This window comes from Hyaena hyaena, unplaced genomic scaffold, assembly GCF_003009895.1.
Source record: "Hyaena hyaena isolate Hyena2069 unplaced genomic scaffold, ASM300989v1 scaffold_836, whole genome shotgun sequence".
Taxonomy (NCBI): Eukaryota; Metazoa; Chordata; class Mammalia; order Carnivora; family Hyaenidae; genus Hyaena; species Hyaena hyaena.
In genome coordinates, this window is record NW_024081464.1 from 381,812 (window position 1) to 398,604 (window position 16,793).

Below are 16,793 nucleotides of genomic sequence, written 5' to 3' on the forward strand. Positions count from 1 at the left end.
AAAGGTCACCTTCCCCTCTATCAGCCCCGCCCCTTGCCCCGCTAGTCCGGGGCTGGACCGGGACCACCAGGAGGCGCGGGTGGGGGGTGGGGTGGAAGGAGGCGGTAGGAGAGGGGCCTCCTGAATAAAGCTGACCCTGGGCAAAACTGAAAACCGAATTGACCTCTGGCAAGGCGGTGGGTGAAGCCCTGCTCCCCGACTGGTGGCACTTTAGCATTTTCCGAGATCCGAGCGCCTGGACTTTGCCTGCTGGGGGAGTTTTTTGAACAGCCCCGAAGCCCGGCGCAGAGCGGAGGTGCAGCCTCGGCGGCGCGCCCCCGCCCCCGGCCCTGGCACGTGACTCCCACGGGCCAGTCAGCGCCTGGCGCTGGAGCGCAGGGGCGAGGGGAGTCGGCGCCAGGAGCTGGGGGACTCGGAGGCGGCCGGCACAGTGGCCGCGAGAGGCACCGCCGCTGCCTAAGCTCCCAGGGCGCCCGGGGAGCGTGCGCCGGCCCTCCTAGAAGCTCAAGTCCCGGCAGGTACTGCCTTTTCTGTCTTCTCCTTGCTCTGTCCCACCGTTTGCGAAATTCAGAGCTCCTCCGCGCTTGTTTGCCTGGGAGTGGAGAGGTAACTAGTGGGTGGAAAGGAGAGGCTGATCACTCTCTCCTCCCCCAAAGTAGCCAAAGCCTGCTTAGCTTTTCGTTTTGGCTTAACAGCTTCTTTAAAGCAGAGTTAAGACTTGGGGGGAAAGCGGAGAAGGATATTCGAAGTACTCTTGGGTGTGTGTGTGTGTGTGTGTGTGTGTGTGAACTTGAACGTTTTTAATCCCAGCCCCTGCGTATATATTCTCCAGCCCTTGCTTGCACCTCCCAGGCCAGGGCCTGGATGGTGATGATGGCCGTGCGAAATCACACTGACCAACTGACCCGGGGCAGGTCTCACGGAGGGGCTCAGGCGAAGAGTGTCGCCGGTCGGTGACTCCGGGGACTCAGAGTGGCGGTGGGAGGCTGTGCAACTGGGCCTTGGGCCCCGGGGAGGCGCTTCGAAGTCGGCAAAGGCTACTGAGCGCCCGGACGTTTTATGCCCTTCTGGCCAGCCTTCTAGCCTCTCTCACGGGGGTCCAGAGAGTCAGATCGCCACCCACACTGCTTCTGGGTGAAAGTGGCTGAGGGCCGGAACCCGGGAGGAAAGCAGTGACGTCCCTTCGCTGGCCACGGTTAGCTGCCCCGATCTACAGTATTATGTCGCTTGGTTTTGGGCTGAGGGGTCCTTCAGGTAAGAGGAGGATGCCTGGGTGGTGAACTGCCACCAGATTGAGGGAGTGCGGAGGCCTTTCGGTTGGGAAGCAGGGTGAAGGACTCCAAGCTGGTTGGATTTGGGGCTGCAGGGACGGCTTTCCGGGGGAAGGTTGGGGAAGCGCCGCAGGAAAATATTTCCTGTGTTTCTCAGAAATGAAATGGACAGCCAAGAGTAGGTTTCAGGCTTTTAAAGTAAGGTTTCTCTTGGGATAACAGAGTGATGTCTCCCCAAAGTTCTGAGTCTCCACATTCCCCAGCAGCGGCCAGCTTTATTATTGCTGGCTAGTGAGTGCGTTTGTGTGTGACAGTTTTCTGCGCAGCAGGCCAAGAGTGAAGGTTGAGAGGCTGAGCCCAAAGAGCAGGAGTGACCTGTTAATAAACGCAGACAGTAGCACAAGTTTTCGATCGGAAAAGGGCTGTGGGCTAAATCACGAAGAAAGCTTCTCCTGTTTGGTCTGTGAATTGGAGGTGAACTGAAATGAGTGATCTGGAGGAAAGGGAAAAACTGGGGAGCAGGCCTGAGTCCCCATGATGAGGCCAGATCTCTTCTGCCATTCTCAGTAGCTCGCTCTGCTTCTTCCGCGGACGCCTGAACCGAGGCTTAATAACAGAAGCAAGCAGAATGATTCTTTGTCTTTCCAGAAAGGTGTAGAGGGGTATTTTCTCCACCTTCTATTGTTCAGTAATCCAAAGGCCAGGTAATGCACCAGCCATTTTAAAAAGCAGAGAATTTAATAAAGACAAATGTTAGATTTATGGCATTTTTATCATTTACATTTTACAGCTGATAAATTAGCATCTGTGTGTAAGTTAGCTTACAAAATTATAAATCTTCCCTTCCTGCAGTTATGTGAGAAAAAAGTATGATGTTATGTATTAGAACTACAGAAGTTGAGTATTACAGAAAATACAATGAAATAGTTCAACTATTTGATTTAAAAATAGAATACTGAATATTTTATCAAGGTAAGCCTATGTATTTACTTACTGAAGCCCACAGATTCCTATGAAGTACTAATTTTTTTGCCTTGATTTTCAAAGAGTGAAGTTGGTGATTTCAGATAAAAATTTTTTTAACATTTTAGTTTTAAGTAATCTCTATACCCAACCATGGGGCACGAACTCACAACCCTGAGATCATGAGTTTCATGCCCCATGGACAGAGCCAGCCAGGTGCCCCTCAGATCAAATTTTTTGCATCCACCCTCTAGCCAGACTTCTGACTGGAAGGAAATGTCCAACAAACCAATAATTTATTGTATAGTTTTGAAAGCAAATGATACACCATCTAGGAGTTAACATGTGACTATAGGATACAGTGCTATTCCATTATCATTAGTGATGTTGCAAAGATGGTTAAAAGTATTATATAGTACATATTACAGATTCCATTTTCAGAATTTTTTATAATAATTAAGATAACCATTCATTATAGTATGATTATATCTGAGGCATTGTCTTATGGCACATTAGAAATCTGTAATAATAACCAACAATTACATAGAACTTTGTATCTGTTACAAGTTTTATAAAACCCTACTATACTAGCTTTACATATATTAATTTACAATCCTCACCATGACTCCACAAGATAGATACCTTTAACATTTGCATTTTTGCAAATGAGGAAACTGAGGCACAGAAGTTAGGTAATGTGTCTAAAGTCATTTATTCAGTAAGTGTCAGAGCCTGGGTTTAGTATAATAAAGGTCAATTAATCTTTTTGTAATTCCGTTGCAATGAAAAAGAAACCACTGTTAAAAAGTGGTTGCCTCTTCTTAAGGAGAAGAGTGGGAATGTAGTGGTCAGCCTCAAATCCCTGGAGCCCCGCAGATTCTGTCCTCTAGCCCCTCCAATTGTACTTTGCTCTCTGACAAATTTCAAAAGTTTCCCATGCTTCAGTTCCCTCTTTTGTAAAATGAAGAGACACACACGTTTATTTGGGAAGCTGTAGAGAAAAGGACCTGGGATAGAGCAGGTGCTTCAGAACACTGAGCTCTTATTTTATCAGAAAAATTGCCGGAGAAAATAAAAACACAGGATACAAGGGCATAACCAAGTCCTCTGAACTGATTCTTCCTTTTCAGCTTGTCATTGGTGTTCTGATTTCCTCAAGGGTGGATCAGTGATTTTATCTGGAAAACCCCATTCAGTGAATCTGAATGGTCCAGTGAGTAGTTCCACAAAGTGAACTTGTACATTTCTCTCACTATTCCGGTTTTAATGTGCAATCTGCAAAATCGCTAAAATATAACTATTTGCCAGAAACAAATACCTTGTCTGATTTGACTTTCACATGGTATAGTGTGTGGTGGGATAAGAGATTTCACAGTCCTTTTCACAGAGATTTAGCAGACACTGTGCTCGTGTATAAACATTTAAACTCTACCTCTAGCTTTAATAAAAAGATTACAAATAAAAATTTCTTAGGTTGCTGGTTTTTATAAAGTTTGTCATTGTGTTTCACAGGCAATCTAAAGTTTTTTCATGGCCAGGGACACTTAGGGTTGGCGGGGGAACAAAGATGAGCGATATTTCTTGGGTCCCAGGCACTCCGCTGGAAACTGAAACCCTTGAACTTAAAAATTCTGCGACAAGAATATGCTTGAAAAATAAAGTGAAATTAAAGTCTTTCCTGACCAGCAGTACAACAGTAATTACATATCTAATAACCGTGAAGCCCCACTTCTCTAAGGCTGCCCTCCCTAGGCTTCCCTGGGGGCAATCAGACCCCACGGCCACCGAAAAACAAAGACCGCAGCTTTCTTCGCAACCGCGTGGGCTCCAAAGCTGGGCGCCAAAAGCGGAGATTTCTTTGGTTTGCAGTGCGGAGAAGCAACCAAACTCAGGGAAAGTAGGCTCAGAACGCTCCGGGTGAACTTGTGTCCGTTTTTTGTCGTTCCTCCTTCAGGACCGTGGCTGCTGCAAGGAGGACAGGAGCCAGTCCAACCCTCCGCATCGGAGCCAGCCTGCCGCACGCAGAGCCGGAATCTGCGGGTGACCCAGAGACGGTGCGCAGCGACGGCCACCGGCGTGACCCGAAGGCCCGTGCCCCATACCGGCGCCCAGGCACTAACTACCCCGTGTCTTCCGCCACTCGTGTAGGCGCTCGGGACCTCTAGGCCCTGGGGTAGATCCGGCCCCTTCTCCAGCACCTCCAGGAAGAACCAAACATTCAATTTGGGATTTTCCTGTAAACAAGAGTTTAGAGTCTTTTGCTCGATGCTGGATTTAATACGTATACATTTTTGAGCGATTTGCATTTTTTACTTTTGATTTTGGATCTTCATTTATGTGACAGCCCTCACCTGTACGTTATTTTTATTATTTTTATTATTTTTATTACTTTCTCTCCCTGCCTTGCGCCTTGACTCGAGAGTAAAGGAGAGGACTCGCGGAGGCCATGTACCAGAGCCTGGCCATGGCCGCCAACCACGGCCCCCCGCCCGGGGCCTACGAGGCGGGTGGCCCGGGCGCCTTCATGCACGGCGCGGGAGCCGCGTCCTCCCCGGTCTACGTGCCCACGCCGCGGGTGCCCTCCTCGGTGCTGGGCCTGTCTTATCTGCAGGGCGGAGGCGGGAGCGCTGCGTCCGGAGCCACCTCTGGCGGCAGCTCCGGCGGGGCCCCGTCGGGTGCCGGGCCCGGAACGCAGCAGAGCAGCCCGGGCTGGAGCCAGGCGGGGGCCGAGGGCGCTGCCTACACCCCGCCGCCCGTGTCTCCGCGCTTCTCCTTCCCGGGGACCACCGGGTCCCTGGCGGCCGCCGCGGCCGCCGCAGCCGCCCGGGAAGCCGCGGCCTACAGCGGCGGCGGCGCGGCGGCGGGCGCGGGCCTCGCCGGCCGCGAGCAGTACGGGCGCGCGGGCTTCGCGGGCTCCTACTCCAGCCCCTACCCAGCCTACATGGCCGACGTGGGCGCGTCCTGGGCGGCCGCGGCCGCCGCCTCCGCCGGCCCCTTCGACAGCCCGGTTCTGCACAGCCTGCCCGGCAGGGCCAACCCCACCGCCCGACACCCCAATCTCGGTGAGTACTGAGCGCAAGTGCCCAGGCCGGTGGGCTACCGGAACAGACTGTCCTGGGCACTGTTTGGGGCATTTAACTTTTCACCAGTGTGTGCATAGTGCGGGGCGGTGGGGAGGGGGCAGGATGCATGAGTTTCCAAGGAAAGCAAACTGGAAGACAGAAACTGGCGGCGGCGGCACGTTGGTGGTGGTGAGGGTCACAGCCCGTATTCTGTGAAGTGAGGGCAGGCCTGCTTTCTAAATGCCTTTCTGAAAGAGAGAGAACAGCGGGGTGGCAGGGCCCGAGTGTGTCCCCAAGCAGCCCCGGACGGACGGCGGGTACGTCTGCCCAGTAGGTGAGCGCGCGCGGCCGACGGGCGCAGGGGGCGCTGGGAGGAGCCGCGCCGGAGCCCTCGATGCAGCACGAGCGGTCGCCGGGCTTGTGCTCGCATTTCCTCTGGCCCTCCCTTAGAGTCCGCAGCAGGGAACTGATTACATTGGCTAGGGCCCAAGATCTTCTGGGCCATTTGGTGGCCCAGTTGGAAGATCCTTCGGAGTGGCAGATGATTTTCCTGTGGGGATTTCACACCTGGAAGAAAGGAGGCACTGGAGCCGCAGAGAGGAGTTGGACGGAGGCTGGCACCTTGTGGGTGCCTCGGGGCCACGGTGTACGGTGCACTGTTCCGCCCTGCGCTGGTGTGCATGCCGCACGCAGCACCTGTGCACGGGTGCATTGGTCAGCGTCCAGAACTCCCGTCCGGAAGCCCAGAGGGGCTTCTTTGTGAGACGTGACTCACATGGAGACTTCGCGGCAGCTTCCTCGTGTTCGGGGGGCTGGGGTTAGAAATAATCGTAAGAGGCACGATTGCATATTTCCTGTGAATGTCAGACCTGGGACCGACGGCAAACTTGTGCTCCCCAGCTCCGATTTACAGTTGAACAAAATGAAGTCTGAGAAAGGGTCCGGGTGCTTCGCTCTGGGAGAGAAAGGGAAGTGGCAACCGCTAGTTCAAAAGGCAAAAACAAAACAAAACAACAAAAACAAAAAACCCCCCAAACCTCTGGTCTTGTCGAATTTCAGGAAGGGACAGGATCGGGTTCGGCTGGAGATGGCTTTTGCGGGGGAGGTGAAGCCCAGACGTGAGAAACAAAGTTAACGTTTATTGACTACCTACTAAGTGCTAAATCTTTTCACATTTGTTCTCACTTTGAAGAGTAAAGCCTGTCCCTCCCAGGTTTCCAGTCTTAAGCTGGCTCCGGGAAGGGTCCTGGCTTTGAAGAGTTTTTTAAATTATCCTCTGACCCTGGGTGGCCAGGGAAGGTCGCCAGGAGGGTGCAGCCAAATACACATCCCAGGTAAACTGATTAACCGTGGAAGTGGCGCCGGGCTGGGTCTTTGGCTCCTAGTTTCCCCCTCCCCCTCTCGGGGAGCTAGACGGCACCCCCTGGGGGAGGAGGGGCCGCAGGCTCCGGAGCCTTTGGGAGGCCCTGAGTGAGATAGCTGGCTTGAAGCATCTCCATACAATGGCAGTCCGAAGTGGGCGTGTTGGGGAGGGGGTGGGGCGCTGTGGCCCGCATTCTCGGAACTCCTGCGGTCTCTCTCAAATTCTAAGAGCACACTGTACACACTGTGTGCTAGCCAATTTGACGATAAATCATATTAAAATAAATAAATAAAACTCTCTCTAGAACTTATGTTTTAAAATAAGGAGAGGGGTGCCTGGGTAGCTCAGTCCGCTAAGCATCAGACCGGCTCTGGTCGTGATCTCCCGGTAAGTGGGTTCCAACCCTGAGTCTGGCTCTGTGCTGACAGCTCAGAGCCGGGAGCCTGTGTCTCCCTCTGTCTCTGCCCCTCCCCTGCTCACGCTATGTCTCTCTCTGTCTCAAAAATAAATAAACATTTTTAAAAGTGGGGTTTTTTTGTTTTGTTTCGTTTTAGTAGGGAGAAGTGGTCCCTGTAGCTCTGCTTCTTTAACTTGTGGGAGGGAGTAGAGAGGTTGCTTCCTAACCCCTGTCACCTGGAATCAAAAGCCAAAGATGGAGGATGCCTTTCTGGTCAGGAGAGTTACAACTGAAACAATGTTAAAAAAAAAAATACACACACACATATACACACTCTGTGCCAGTGCACACAGCATTTAAATTCTAGAAACCCATAAAGCCTAGGAGGGTGCTGAAGTCAGTAGTGTTTCCCAAATTTAAGGGTCAGCAAATGGCAAGCTGACCTGCACGGAGCACCCTGGAGAAGCGAGGCCTGTCTTCCCAGCACTCTGCTCTGTGCCGTTAGTTCAGGAGAACCCACCTGAAGACAGCCCTGGGGTTTGGCCAACAGCTGGATTGTCTCGCCTGGACAGAGCCACATGTGTTAAATGGTCAAGCCAGGAAAGCTTCCATGTTATCTTTGTGAGGGAACATGAGGAATGTGGAGTGTGTTGGCATTCACGTCTTCAGCGTCTTGTGCAGGTGGCACTTACAGAAAAGCAAGCTAAGTTAAAAGCAGGGCATGCAAATAAATGTGCTTTTTACATACATTCCTCCTGTCACATGGACCCGCCTGTAAATGCCTGGTAGCTCTGTCAAGGACCAACACTGGCACATTAGCTGATACTGAGTGCTAGGAGCATGGTGATAAGTGATTCCGGACTCCATGATAGGTATCGAGAGCTTGCTGTGCGGAGCTGCCACTGGATTGTCAGATGGCGATACAGTGTGGTGGTATGGCACCCGGAGCCCCAGCGTGGATTCCATTCCAGGTGCCCTTGTGATCTTGGGCAAGTTACTTACCTCTCAGTTTCCTCTCTTGTCCTGTAAAATGGGATAATCCTAACTGCGTTCAGTGTTGTCTTAAATTCGAAAAATAAGGCAGTGTTTGTGAAGTAGTTGGTCTTGGCCCCTATTTTATTAAATAGCTACTCACTGTCATGTTGAGGGACTTATTTTTCTGATTTCCCTAGGACTGAGGCATTCCCCAGGACTTGGAATTTTTAGTGCTAAACCTAGGAGAGTCCCCATTTATTGGTCACTGATGGTTGGTCACCCTAAACAGACATGAAGATGAGTGACCCAGTAGCATGCTGCAGGAATGAGCTGAGAGCAGAGAGAAGACAGAAGTGGTTCTTCCTCTGTCTAGGAATCTGGAAGTCTTCACCCAAGCGGTGTCATCTGCATTTGGTCTGGAAGGGTGAGTAGGAGTTTGGAGTTTGCCAGGAAAAGCCAGGCACCTTCAATTTGAAAAAAAGGAAAAGAAAAGTGACATCCTCATTTGCCATCACATCTTGTGGTACCATGAAATGACCCAACAACAGGTTGGTTTTTGTGAAAATAATATATATACAACCAGACGTAAAACCACACAGACCTCAGAAACTGTTTTCAATTTCAATGAGAACTAAGAAAACAGCTTTATTTTTTTCATGAAGTATTAATTGCCTCAGTTTTAACAAGAGTTAGTATCTTGACAGAGTTCTTATTTGGTTACTGGAAAAGGCAAAAATCAAAGTGATGAAAGCTAACAGGGGCCTCTGTAAAGACCTGCACATGGGTTGGAAGGAATTATTCTGCCTTGACCGCAATGTATATGAACTTCAATTCATTCCAGGTTCAATATGAACCTGACCCTGAAACAACTGTTGAAATCATTAATGAGGCTGCCTTTAATGGAATTATGTGACCTTATTGAGGGCAGGTACAGAGGCTTACTCATATTTAAGTGCCAGGCACATGCTGGGCACTTAGCAAATATTTGAGTAGAGATCTAGGAGGTACCTGCCACAGTACTCTGCCCAGGTCAACACACACACAGTGGCTGCTTCAGTGGCCCATTGGAGAGCCTCCCGGTACGGTGAGCAGGGTGGGAGAGGGTTCTGCAACCCTTGTAACCCTCTCCATCCCCAGAGCTGTTTAGGTGGGAGAAGTCACAGGATGGTTGAGAGAGAGAGAAGGACCATGTAAAAATACCTAAAAGGTAAAAAGGTATTTTAACATTCAAAGGCCTTTTAACGTTGTGTTCCTTACAGCGAGTGGACATTAGGTTTGGCAAGAACACCTTTTCACACGTGATTGTAGTTGTTGCAATGGAATATGGAAGCTGGAATATGGCTTCTCTTAATACCAACCCCCTGGGCAAAGGAGATTCTGTATTGCTGTCTGCCAGTGGAGCTGGGCAGGGAATTTCTTGCATTTCAAGGGCTAGGGTCCATGTTTGTGTGCACATGAAATGGCCAGAGCAGAGTAAGATGGCTGTCTCTTTTTAACACCCAATCAGGGTGGTTAGACAGATGTATCAATTTTTCAAAATTCATGATGGAAGTGTACTATTAAAACAGGAGTACGGGGCACCCGGCTGGCTCAGTCAGAAGAGTGGATGACTCTTGATCTCGGGGTTGTGCATTTGTGCCCCATGTTGGGTGCAGAGGTTGCTTAAAAATAAAATCTTTAAAATGAAAAATAAAAAAGCAGGAGTGTTTTATTGTGTGTACATTGTACCACAATAAAGTTGATTTTTATATTAATTAATGCTTGCAAATACTTAAGGCAGAAAGGAGACAATGGGAATTGTGTGTAAATATGCCATGAAGGAAATCGCATTGTGGTAGATGTTACTGGAATGCTGTGAAAGTATGTTTTATCATGAAATTATTCTTTTCAGTAATAGAGAAACAAGCAATTATAATATTGTCAAAGGATCTCAGCATTTTTAAATCGTTTTAAGGATTAAAAAAATAACACAGTGAAATACATGTATATCAACCAGTGTGACCCAAATGGTTTCTTTAAAAGCTTTGCCTCATTCGTGGTGTTGTGAGAGTTGGTTTACGGTATAGGGCGGTAGGAAACTCTGAATTTTCTGGATCTTCTGGGGACTGCTTATCACTTAAGCCAGTTTCTTTCAGATCCAGTTCATTTATAGAGGGAACTTTGTGAGATCAACTCTTAAGTAGCTTGTTTGGCTAGAGAATGATTTGTCAGTCTTTGAGAAAACCAAGGTTGTTTAACTTTCCGGTTACCACCCTGAGCAGGTCAGTCAGAGTTGGGGCTGGTCTGTGGTGCTAGATTGAGAACCAATTAAATGGGGAAGGTGTGTGCAGGGTGACCGGGGTGTGTCACCGCTTCTAGTGAGATCTGTCACCTGCCCAATTGTGTCCCATCAAAAGGTCAGGCCACATTTGCCAGGCACTTTCTTTCTAAGCACTCAGGTGGAATGATGCACAGGAGACAGTTTTAGATAACACTTTCTTCTGTATCCTTTCCTTTTTTTTTTTTTTAAACTTTAATGAGCTAAGAAAACAAACCTACTCGGAGGTGTGGGGAAACAGGAACTCTGATACCTGTGGGTGAGAGTGTAAATTGGTGCAACCTTTCTGGAGAGCCCTTGATGATATTCAACAAATTACAAAGTAGATACCCTTGACCCAGAAATTTAACTTCTAGGAATTTATTCTGCAAACATACTGACACAGTTGTAGCCCTATTTGTCATAATAAAAATTGGAAATAACCTAAATGTGCATTATCAGTCTATATACAGTAGGCTGTCATGCAGGCTTTAAAAATTAGTAAATTCGTTATGTAATGGTATAGAGTCATCTCCAAGGTACTTATAAGTACAGGATATGTATATTGCATGTTACTTGTGTTAAAAAGAGAGAGAGAGAGAGAAGAAGAAGAAGAAGAAGAAGAAGAAGAAGAAGAAGAGGGGGAGGAGGAGGAGGAGGAGGAAGAAGAGGCGCCTGGGGGGCTTAGTCGGTTAAGCTTCTGACTTGGGCTCAGGTCATGATCTCATGCTTGTGGGTCTGAGCCTGCAGTGGTCTCTGCACTGACAGCTCTGTGCCTGGAGCCTGTTCAGATTCTGTCTCCCTCTCACTGTACCCCTCCCCCGCTCTCTTTCACTCTAAAAAATAAATAAATAAACATTTAAAAAAGAGATGAAAGGAGTATATGCATTTGGAAATATTTAATTTATCTTTGGAAATATTTGCAAGGAATTTATAATGTCAGTTGCCCATGGAGAGGATAGCTGGGTAGTTGATAGATGAGGGTGGGGAAAGCACTTTTACCACCTATGCCTCAGAGGCTTTTGAATTTTTAACCAACTTAACCAGTTTTTATTAGTCACTTGTATGGTTCTTTATTAGCCATTTAAATAATAAGAAAATACATTCAAAATATAGGGAAGTTAAATATATAGGGAGGTTGAAGTTATTTTTTTATTATTACATTTTTTTTAAATGTTTATTTCTTTTTGGAGAGAGACAGATCATGAGTGGGGGAGGGGCAGACAGAGAGGGAGTCACAGAATCTGAAGCAGGCTCCAGGCTCTGAGCTGCCAGCACACAGCCTAATACGGAGCTTGAGCCCGAGAACTGTGAGATCATAACCTGAGCCAAAGTCAGAGGCTTAACCGACTGAGCCACCCAGGCACCCTTAGTTTTATTTTATTTTATTCTTTACCATCTTAGCCATTTTTAAGTATACAGTTCAGTAGCATTAAGTATATTTACATCGGGGCGCCTGGGTGGCTTAGTAGGTTAAGCGTCTGACTTTCGCTTAGGTCATGATCTCACGGTTGGTGGGTTCAAGCCCCGTGTCGGGCTCTGTGCTGACTGCCAGCTCAGAGCCTGGAGCCTATTTCAGAGTCTGTATCTCCCTCTCTCTCTGACCCTCCCCTGCACACTGTCTCTCTCTCTCTCTCCTAGAAATAAATAAAAATATTTAAAATAAAAAATTAAATTAAATTTAAAAATTAAAAAAACATGATTTTACAAAAAAGTATATTTACATCATTGTGAAACAGGTTTTCAGAACTTTTCATTTTGCAGAACTGAAATACTATACCAGTGAAACAACAGCTATTTCCTCCTCTCCTGGTAACTGCCGTTTTAGTTTTTGTCTCTGTGAATTTGACTACTTTAGGTATTTCATGTAAGTGAAATCATACAGTATTCATCTTTTCATGACTGATTGCACTTGGCATAATATCCTCAAGGTTCATCCATGTTGTAACGTGTCCTGTGGTTTCCTTCCTTTCTAACACTGAATGATGTATATATCCCATTTTTCAATCCATTCATCTATCATGGACACTTGAGTTGTGCCCCCTCTTGTGAATAATGTTGCTGTGAATATTGGTGTGCAAATGGAACCTTTTGAATTTTGAGCCTTGTGAATATATTACCAATTTAAAAACATATTAAAACCGGTGGCTCAGTCGGTTAAGCGTCCAACTTTGGCTCAGGTCATAATCTCACAGTTCATGGGTTCGGGCCCAGCATCGGGCTCTGTGCTGACAGCTAGCTCAGAGCCTGGAGCCTGCTTCAGATTCTGTATCTCCCCCTCCACCCCACCTCAGAAATAAATTAAAAAAAAAAAAAACGTATTAAACCAGTTATTAAGGAGACATACAGCATTCATGAATTAACTTCCTTGAAGTCCCTTTCCCTCTTTTTGTTTAAAACAGGTTTCTATATTTAGAGTTATGGATGCACAGGAAGAGTATTGTATAATATAAATTGTCGTTTATTGAATTTAGTTTTTGGTTATCCAACAGGAGATTGCTTTACTGAGGGGACAAAACACCCTTCTTCTACTCTCAATAATGTCTCTTGGTAGCAAATGTCCGCAATTGTCCGGTTGCTGGCGTTGGGGACACAAACATAGTAACCTTTGCCTGGTATGGTCGTTCTCCCTCAGGTTATATAAGGCATAGAAACAGAAACCTCTATGGCAGTGATAGGGATTACTTTAAAAAAACAAATTGCCTTCCCCAAGGCAAGGTAAGTCTTTTAACCAGTTCTTCTCTGCCTGTCCTTTTAAGGCAATTGAGTTGATCTGAATTTAGAGCTGAAGCCTGTTGCAAATATTGCTGCTTTTGTTTGCATAGGGAAAGGAAGGTGTGCTGGTTTTTCCACTGCCTTGCTCTTAGAAGAGGGCAATTCTTGCAGGCCTCTGGATGCTGCTGCTTAAACAACTTGAAGGGGCCTTTCTGACACCTGAAAGTATTTGTCTGCTGGTGACATTTTTGGTCTGCTCATCCCAAATAAGGTGCAGGTGATAAAGCCCTTTCATGGTTTGAGAATAGGTATCACTCTGTTCTATTGACCTTTTATGCACCATGACCTGGTCTCATGTAATATATTCCATGAAGGATTATTTAAACATTTTATTGGCCATATGTAGAGCTATTTCTTTGTCTCCTTCTAAAGAAAGTAAGGAAGATAATATGAGTGGGATCATAATAGGAATGGCCTCTGATCTGTTTTAATTTGTACAAAAACAATTTACAGGTTTGGATACATTAATGTTTGGAAACTAGTTAACTTTTTAGGGATAGTAGCTTATATCTTAAGCTATATATATGCCTGTATCTTGCACTGTATGTATGCAGTTTATAGATAGTAAGTGGGATCCTTATCAAGGGTAAATGGGGAAGTTGTCAGTTGATAGGGCCTTTTAAGTCCTTGAAAGGCAGATATAATCTCCATTTTGCAGAAGAGGTAACTGATCTTTAGAAAAATGAAATAATCTGCTCAAGCTCCCAGTGGTAGTAAGCAACAGCTCTGGCTTAGAATTCAGGTAAGTCCCATTTCCAGGACTTCCATGTTTTCCTTTCATTTACCTTCTTTTGCATTTGCCAAGGTGATGGCACTTATCGCTTCAGGACAAGAAGGTGTGTGGTGGTTGAAGGGCTCCATGTTAGTGTTTTCAGTTGCTTGGTCTCCCCCTGCTCTCTCTCCCCCATATACTTTTTCTTCTGTGTTCCTGCTTCCCACCGATGCTTCCCAGGTGCAGTATCTTCTCTAGTGGCTTTCCGTCTCATTCTGATACTGCCCACCTTGCACTTGGGGAGTGCCTTGTTAGGAATCCCTGCCTTGCATCAACTTCCTTTTCAGCCTCCTGATTCTTTCACGCAAAGAATTAAAGAGGCGTTTCCCAGAATTCAGACCCTCCAAACTAGAGGATTCTCCTATTTTGGGGCGGGAGGGGGGATTACTGGCTGCAAAAGTAGAGCAAAACCATATGGCTCTCTCAAAAATCCCTTCCTGAAGGAAATGTAGAAGCATCTCCATATTCCCTTTCCTCTGAAGATTCACATGTGTTTGTTGGAGGAGCAGAGAAGGGACGGGAGAAAAGCACCGTAGTAGCTGTGTTTTTAGTGATGATGAGAATAGAGGGTAGGGGGATGGATGAGGTCAGTGAATAAAACCTCAGGCTGGAAGAGCCCCATGGAGTTGGGCTGAGCTGAACACAGAAGCCACCAGTGGAAGGTTTCTTGGTTCTGGCAGGGGGCCTATGGTTTTATCTATTACTGCTCTGTAATCAGAATTGAACCAGGATATTCAAGCCTCTTATCTGAATGAAGGGAATTTGGTTCTCTGGCCTTCAGTATTTTGCAGGAGTCCCAAAATTGACTTCATGGCTCTAAGTATCTTTTTTTCCACCTAAGGAGGAATATAATCCAGAGAGGTAAGCCGTTCCATACATTTAAAGTTATTGAAAAGCCACTGCAAGTGGAATGTGAATTTTTCACTCTGTGTTGAATTGTCCCACATACACTCTATTTTGGAGGATGAGAAATCAAGGAGATAACCACCAGAATTTGGTGGATTATTAAACCATAGGCTTTGGGATTCCCTAACTGCAGATCTTAAAAATTGAATTTGATCCTTATGTTTTGACTCTTTCCCTTTTTCCTCCCAGTTTAAAGCTCCATTTTCACTTCTAGAAATCCAGTCAAACTTTATCACCTCCATTCAGAATTGATCAATAGCAACTGGTGAGCAGGTTAATTATAATCGCAGAATAAACGCTGAAGTCTCAAAGTTCACCACTTTTGCAATGTTTCCAAACCCCTCGGGGACCATGCCAAGAGACTCTCATTGACCCATTCAGAGCAGGTGTGGGGAGTTTGAACCAGGGGCAGACAATAGGATCTGATTCAAGACAACTCAATTTGGTTTCTTATCTGCAGCTTTTCCTATCTTACGATGTCTGTCATTGCAGATAAAAAAAGTTCAGTCAATTGAGCTGGGAAATGGCAAGTTATGTTTTCTTCTGATAAAAGTTTTCTGGTTGTTGTTTTATCAGATCGGGTTGAAATTGTATGTTTCTGTCAAGGTCTGCAATGACCTTTTCAGATATTTTATCAGGTATTAGGTGGGGGAACCTTTTTTTTTTTCTTTCTTTCTCTCTTCGACCTAGCAAAGAATGACCTGACTTCCAAGATCATAAATCAAACCTGGTAAAGAGAGGCAATAATACAAGTTACCCCTCGAAATTGACTAGGTGGGGAGAAAACAAACAACAAATAAAACCTTTCCCTAGCATATAGAAAGAACTTAACTTGACCCTAAATAAAGAATGTGGTTCACACGGAGTACACGCTTAATAGGAAAATACGGCTCACTTGAAAAAAGAAAATTGTTTTCCAGGTCAAAGTTGGCTTCAGAAAAGCAAATAGTGGTTTGTTTTTTTTTCAAATAGTATCAGTAAAACTTAATTATCCTTCTTTTGTTAAACTCTATGTATGTTTAATATGGAAAAATGAAAAACTCCTAAAAACCAGTACACAGATAGTTGGTAATCTTAGCACCCAAAGATAACCACTGTTAGCATTAATCCTTGACTTCTTAGTTACCATACATATGCAGGCATGTGTATACGTATATATTTAAACAGTCATAAAAGTTACTGTTTAGTTATTCCAACACTGAAAAAAGTTGCTAAAGATCGGTGGTCCAGACTGACTCCCTAAAGTCAGACCCCCGAACTAGACCAACAATGGGAAATTGGCAGAAAGAACTGCTAGTAGCAGCCAATCAGATGGGAGAGCTATGTGTAAAAACTTAGTTTTTCAATCTTCTGGTTTATTGTATATAATAGCCAAGAAATAGTCAATGAAGTGAAAGCATGTGAGTCTGGCACCAAGGGCCCATCGGACTCTGTCCCGTGCTCTCTTTTTCCTGCTGTACAAGTTTGGACAGCTTACTGTGCCTCTCTTAGCTTGAGTACCTGCATTTGGAAGGCTAAGATCTCAGGCCAGGAGAAGAAGTGGTGAGAAGGGCCCCTCTGGCGCCCTTCAGGGGAATTTAGAATCCAGGGTATTACAGCAGCCCCCAGGATAATAGTTCATGTTGACTTTGTCTGTCCTCATACCACAGCTATCCTAGTAACTAGTAACCTTCCCGTGCTTGGCTGGGCATCACAACTTGCGTGCAGTCTCTGTAACATAGGTTTCCATGGCTACCTGCCTCATTCTAAGCAACAGTATCTGTGACACTTGAGGTTTGATGGGCAGTTTTATTTTTTATTATACATAATAAAATACTTACTACTAAGAAGTAAAAACAACTTTTGGAAGCCATGGGTTAAGGAACCTCAGAGTTGGTCTTAGTTTATTGTTCCTTTGGTTTTGCTTTTCTGTTATTACTAAACCCATGCCGTGTCTGAGTTTCTAGGAGCCCGTGGAGATCCACAGAGGCTAGAGCTCCATTTCAAACACCAGTCAACCAGCCAGCAAATATT

The 16,793-nt window shown here is 46.1% G+C and overlaps 1 protein-coding gene across 2 annotated transcripts in view; it reads left to right on the forward strand.

Moving 5' to 3' along the window:
- Nucleotides 1–449: 449 nt before the first annotated feature.
- GATA4 (GATA binding protein 4) overlaps nt 450–16,793 on the forward strand; it is a 51,338-nt gene continuing 34,994 nt past the window's right edge. For both annotated transcript variants that reach the window (XM_039219718.1, XM_039219719.1), the window contains exons 1-2: nt 450–518; nt 4,189–5,296. In XM_039219718.1, coding sequence (XP_039075649.1) covers nt 4,681–5,296 — 616 coding nt within the window. In that variant the 5' untranslated portion in view covers nt 450–518; nt 4,189–4,680. The remainder of the gene's footprint in view (nt 519–4,188; nt 5,297–16,793) is intronic.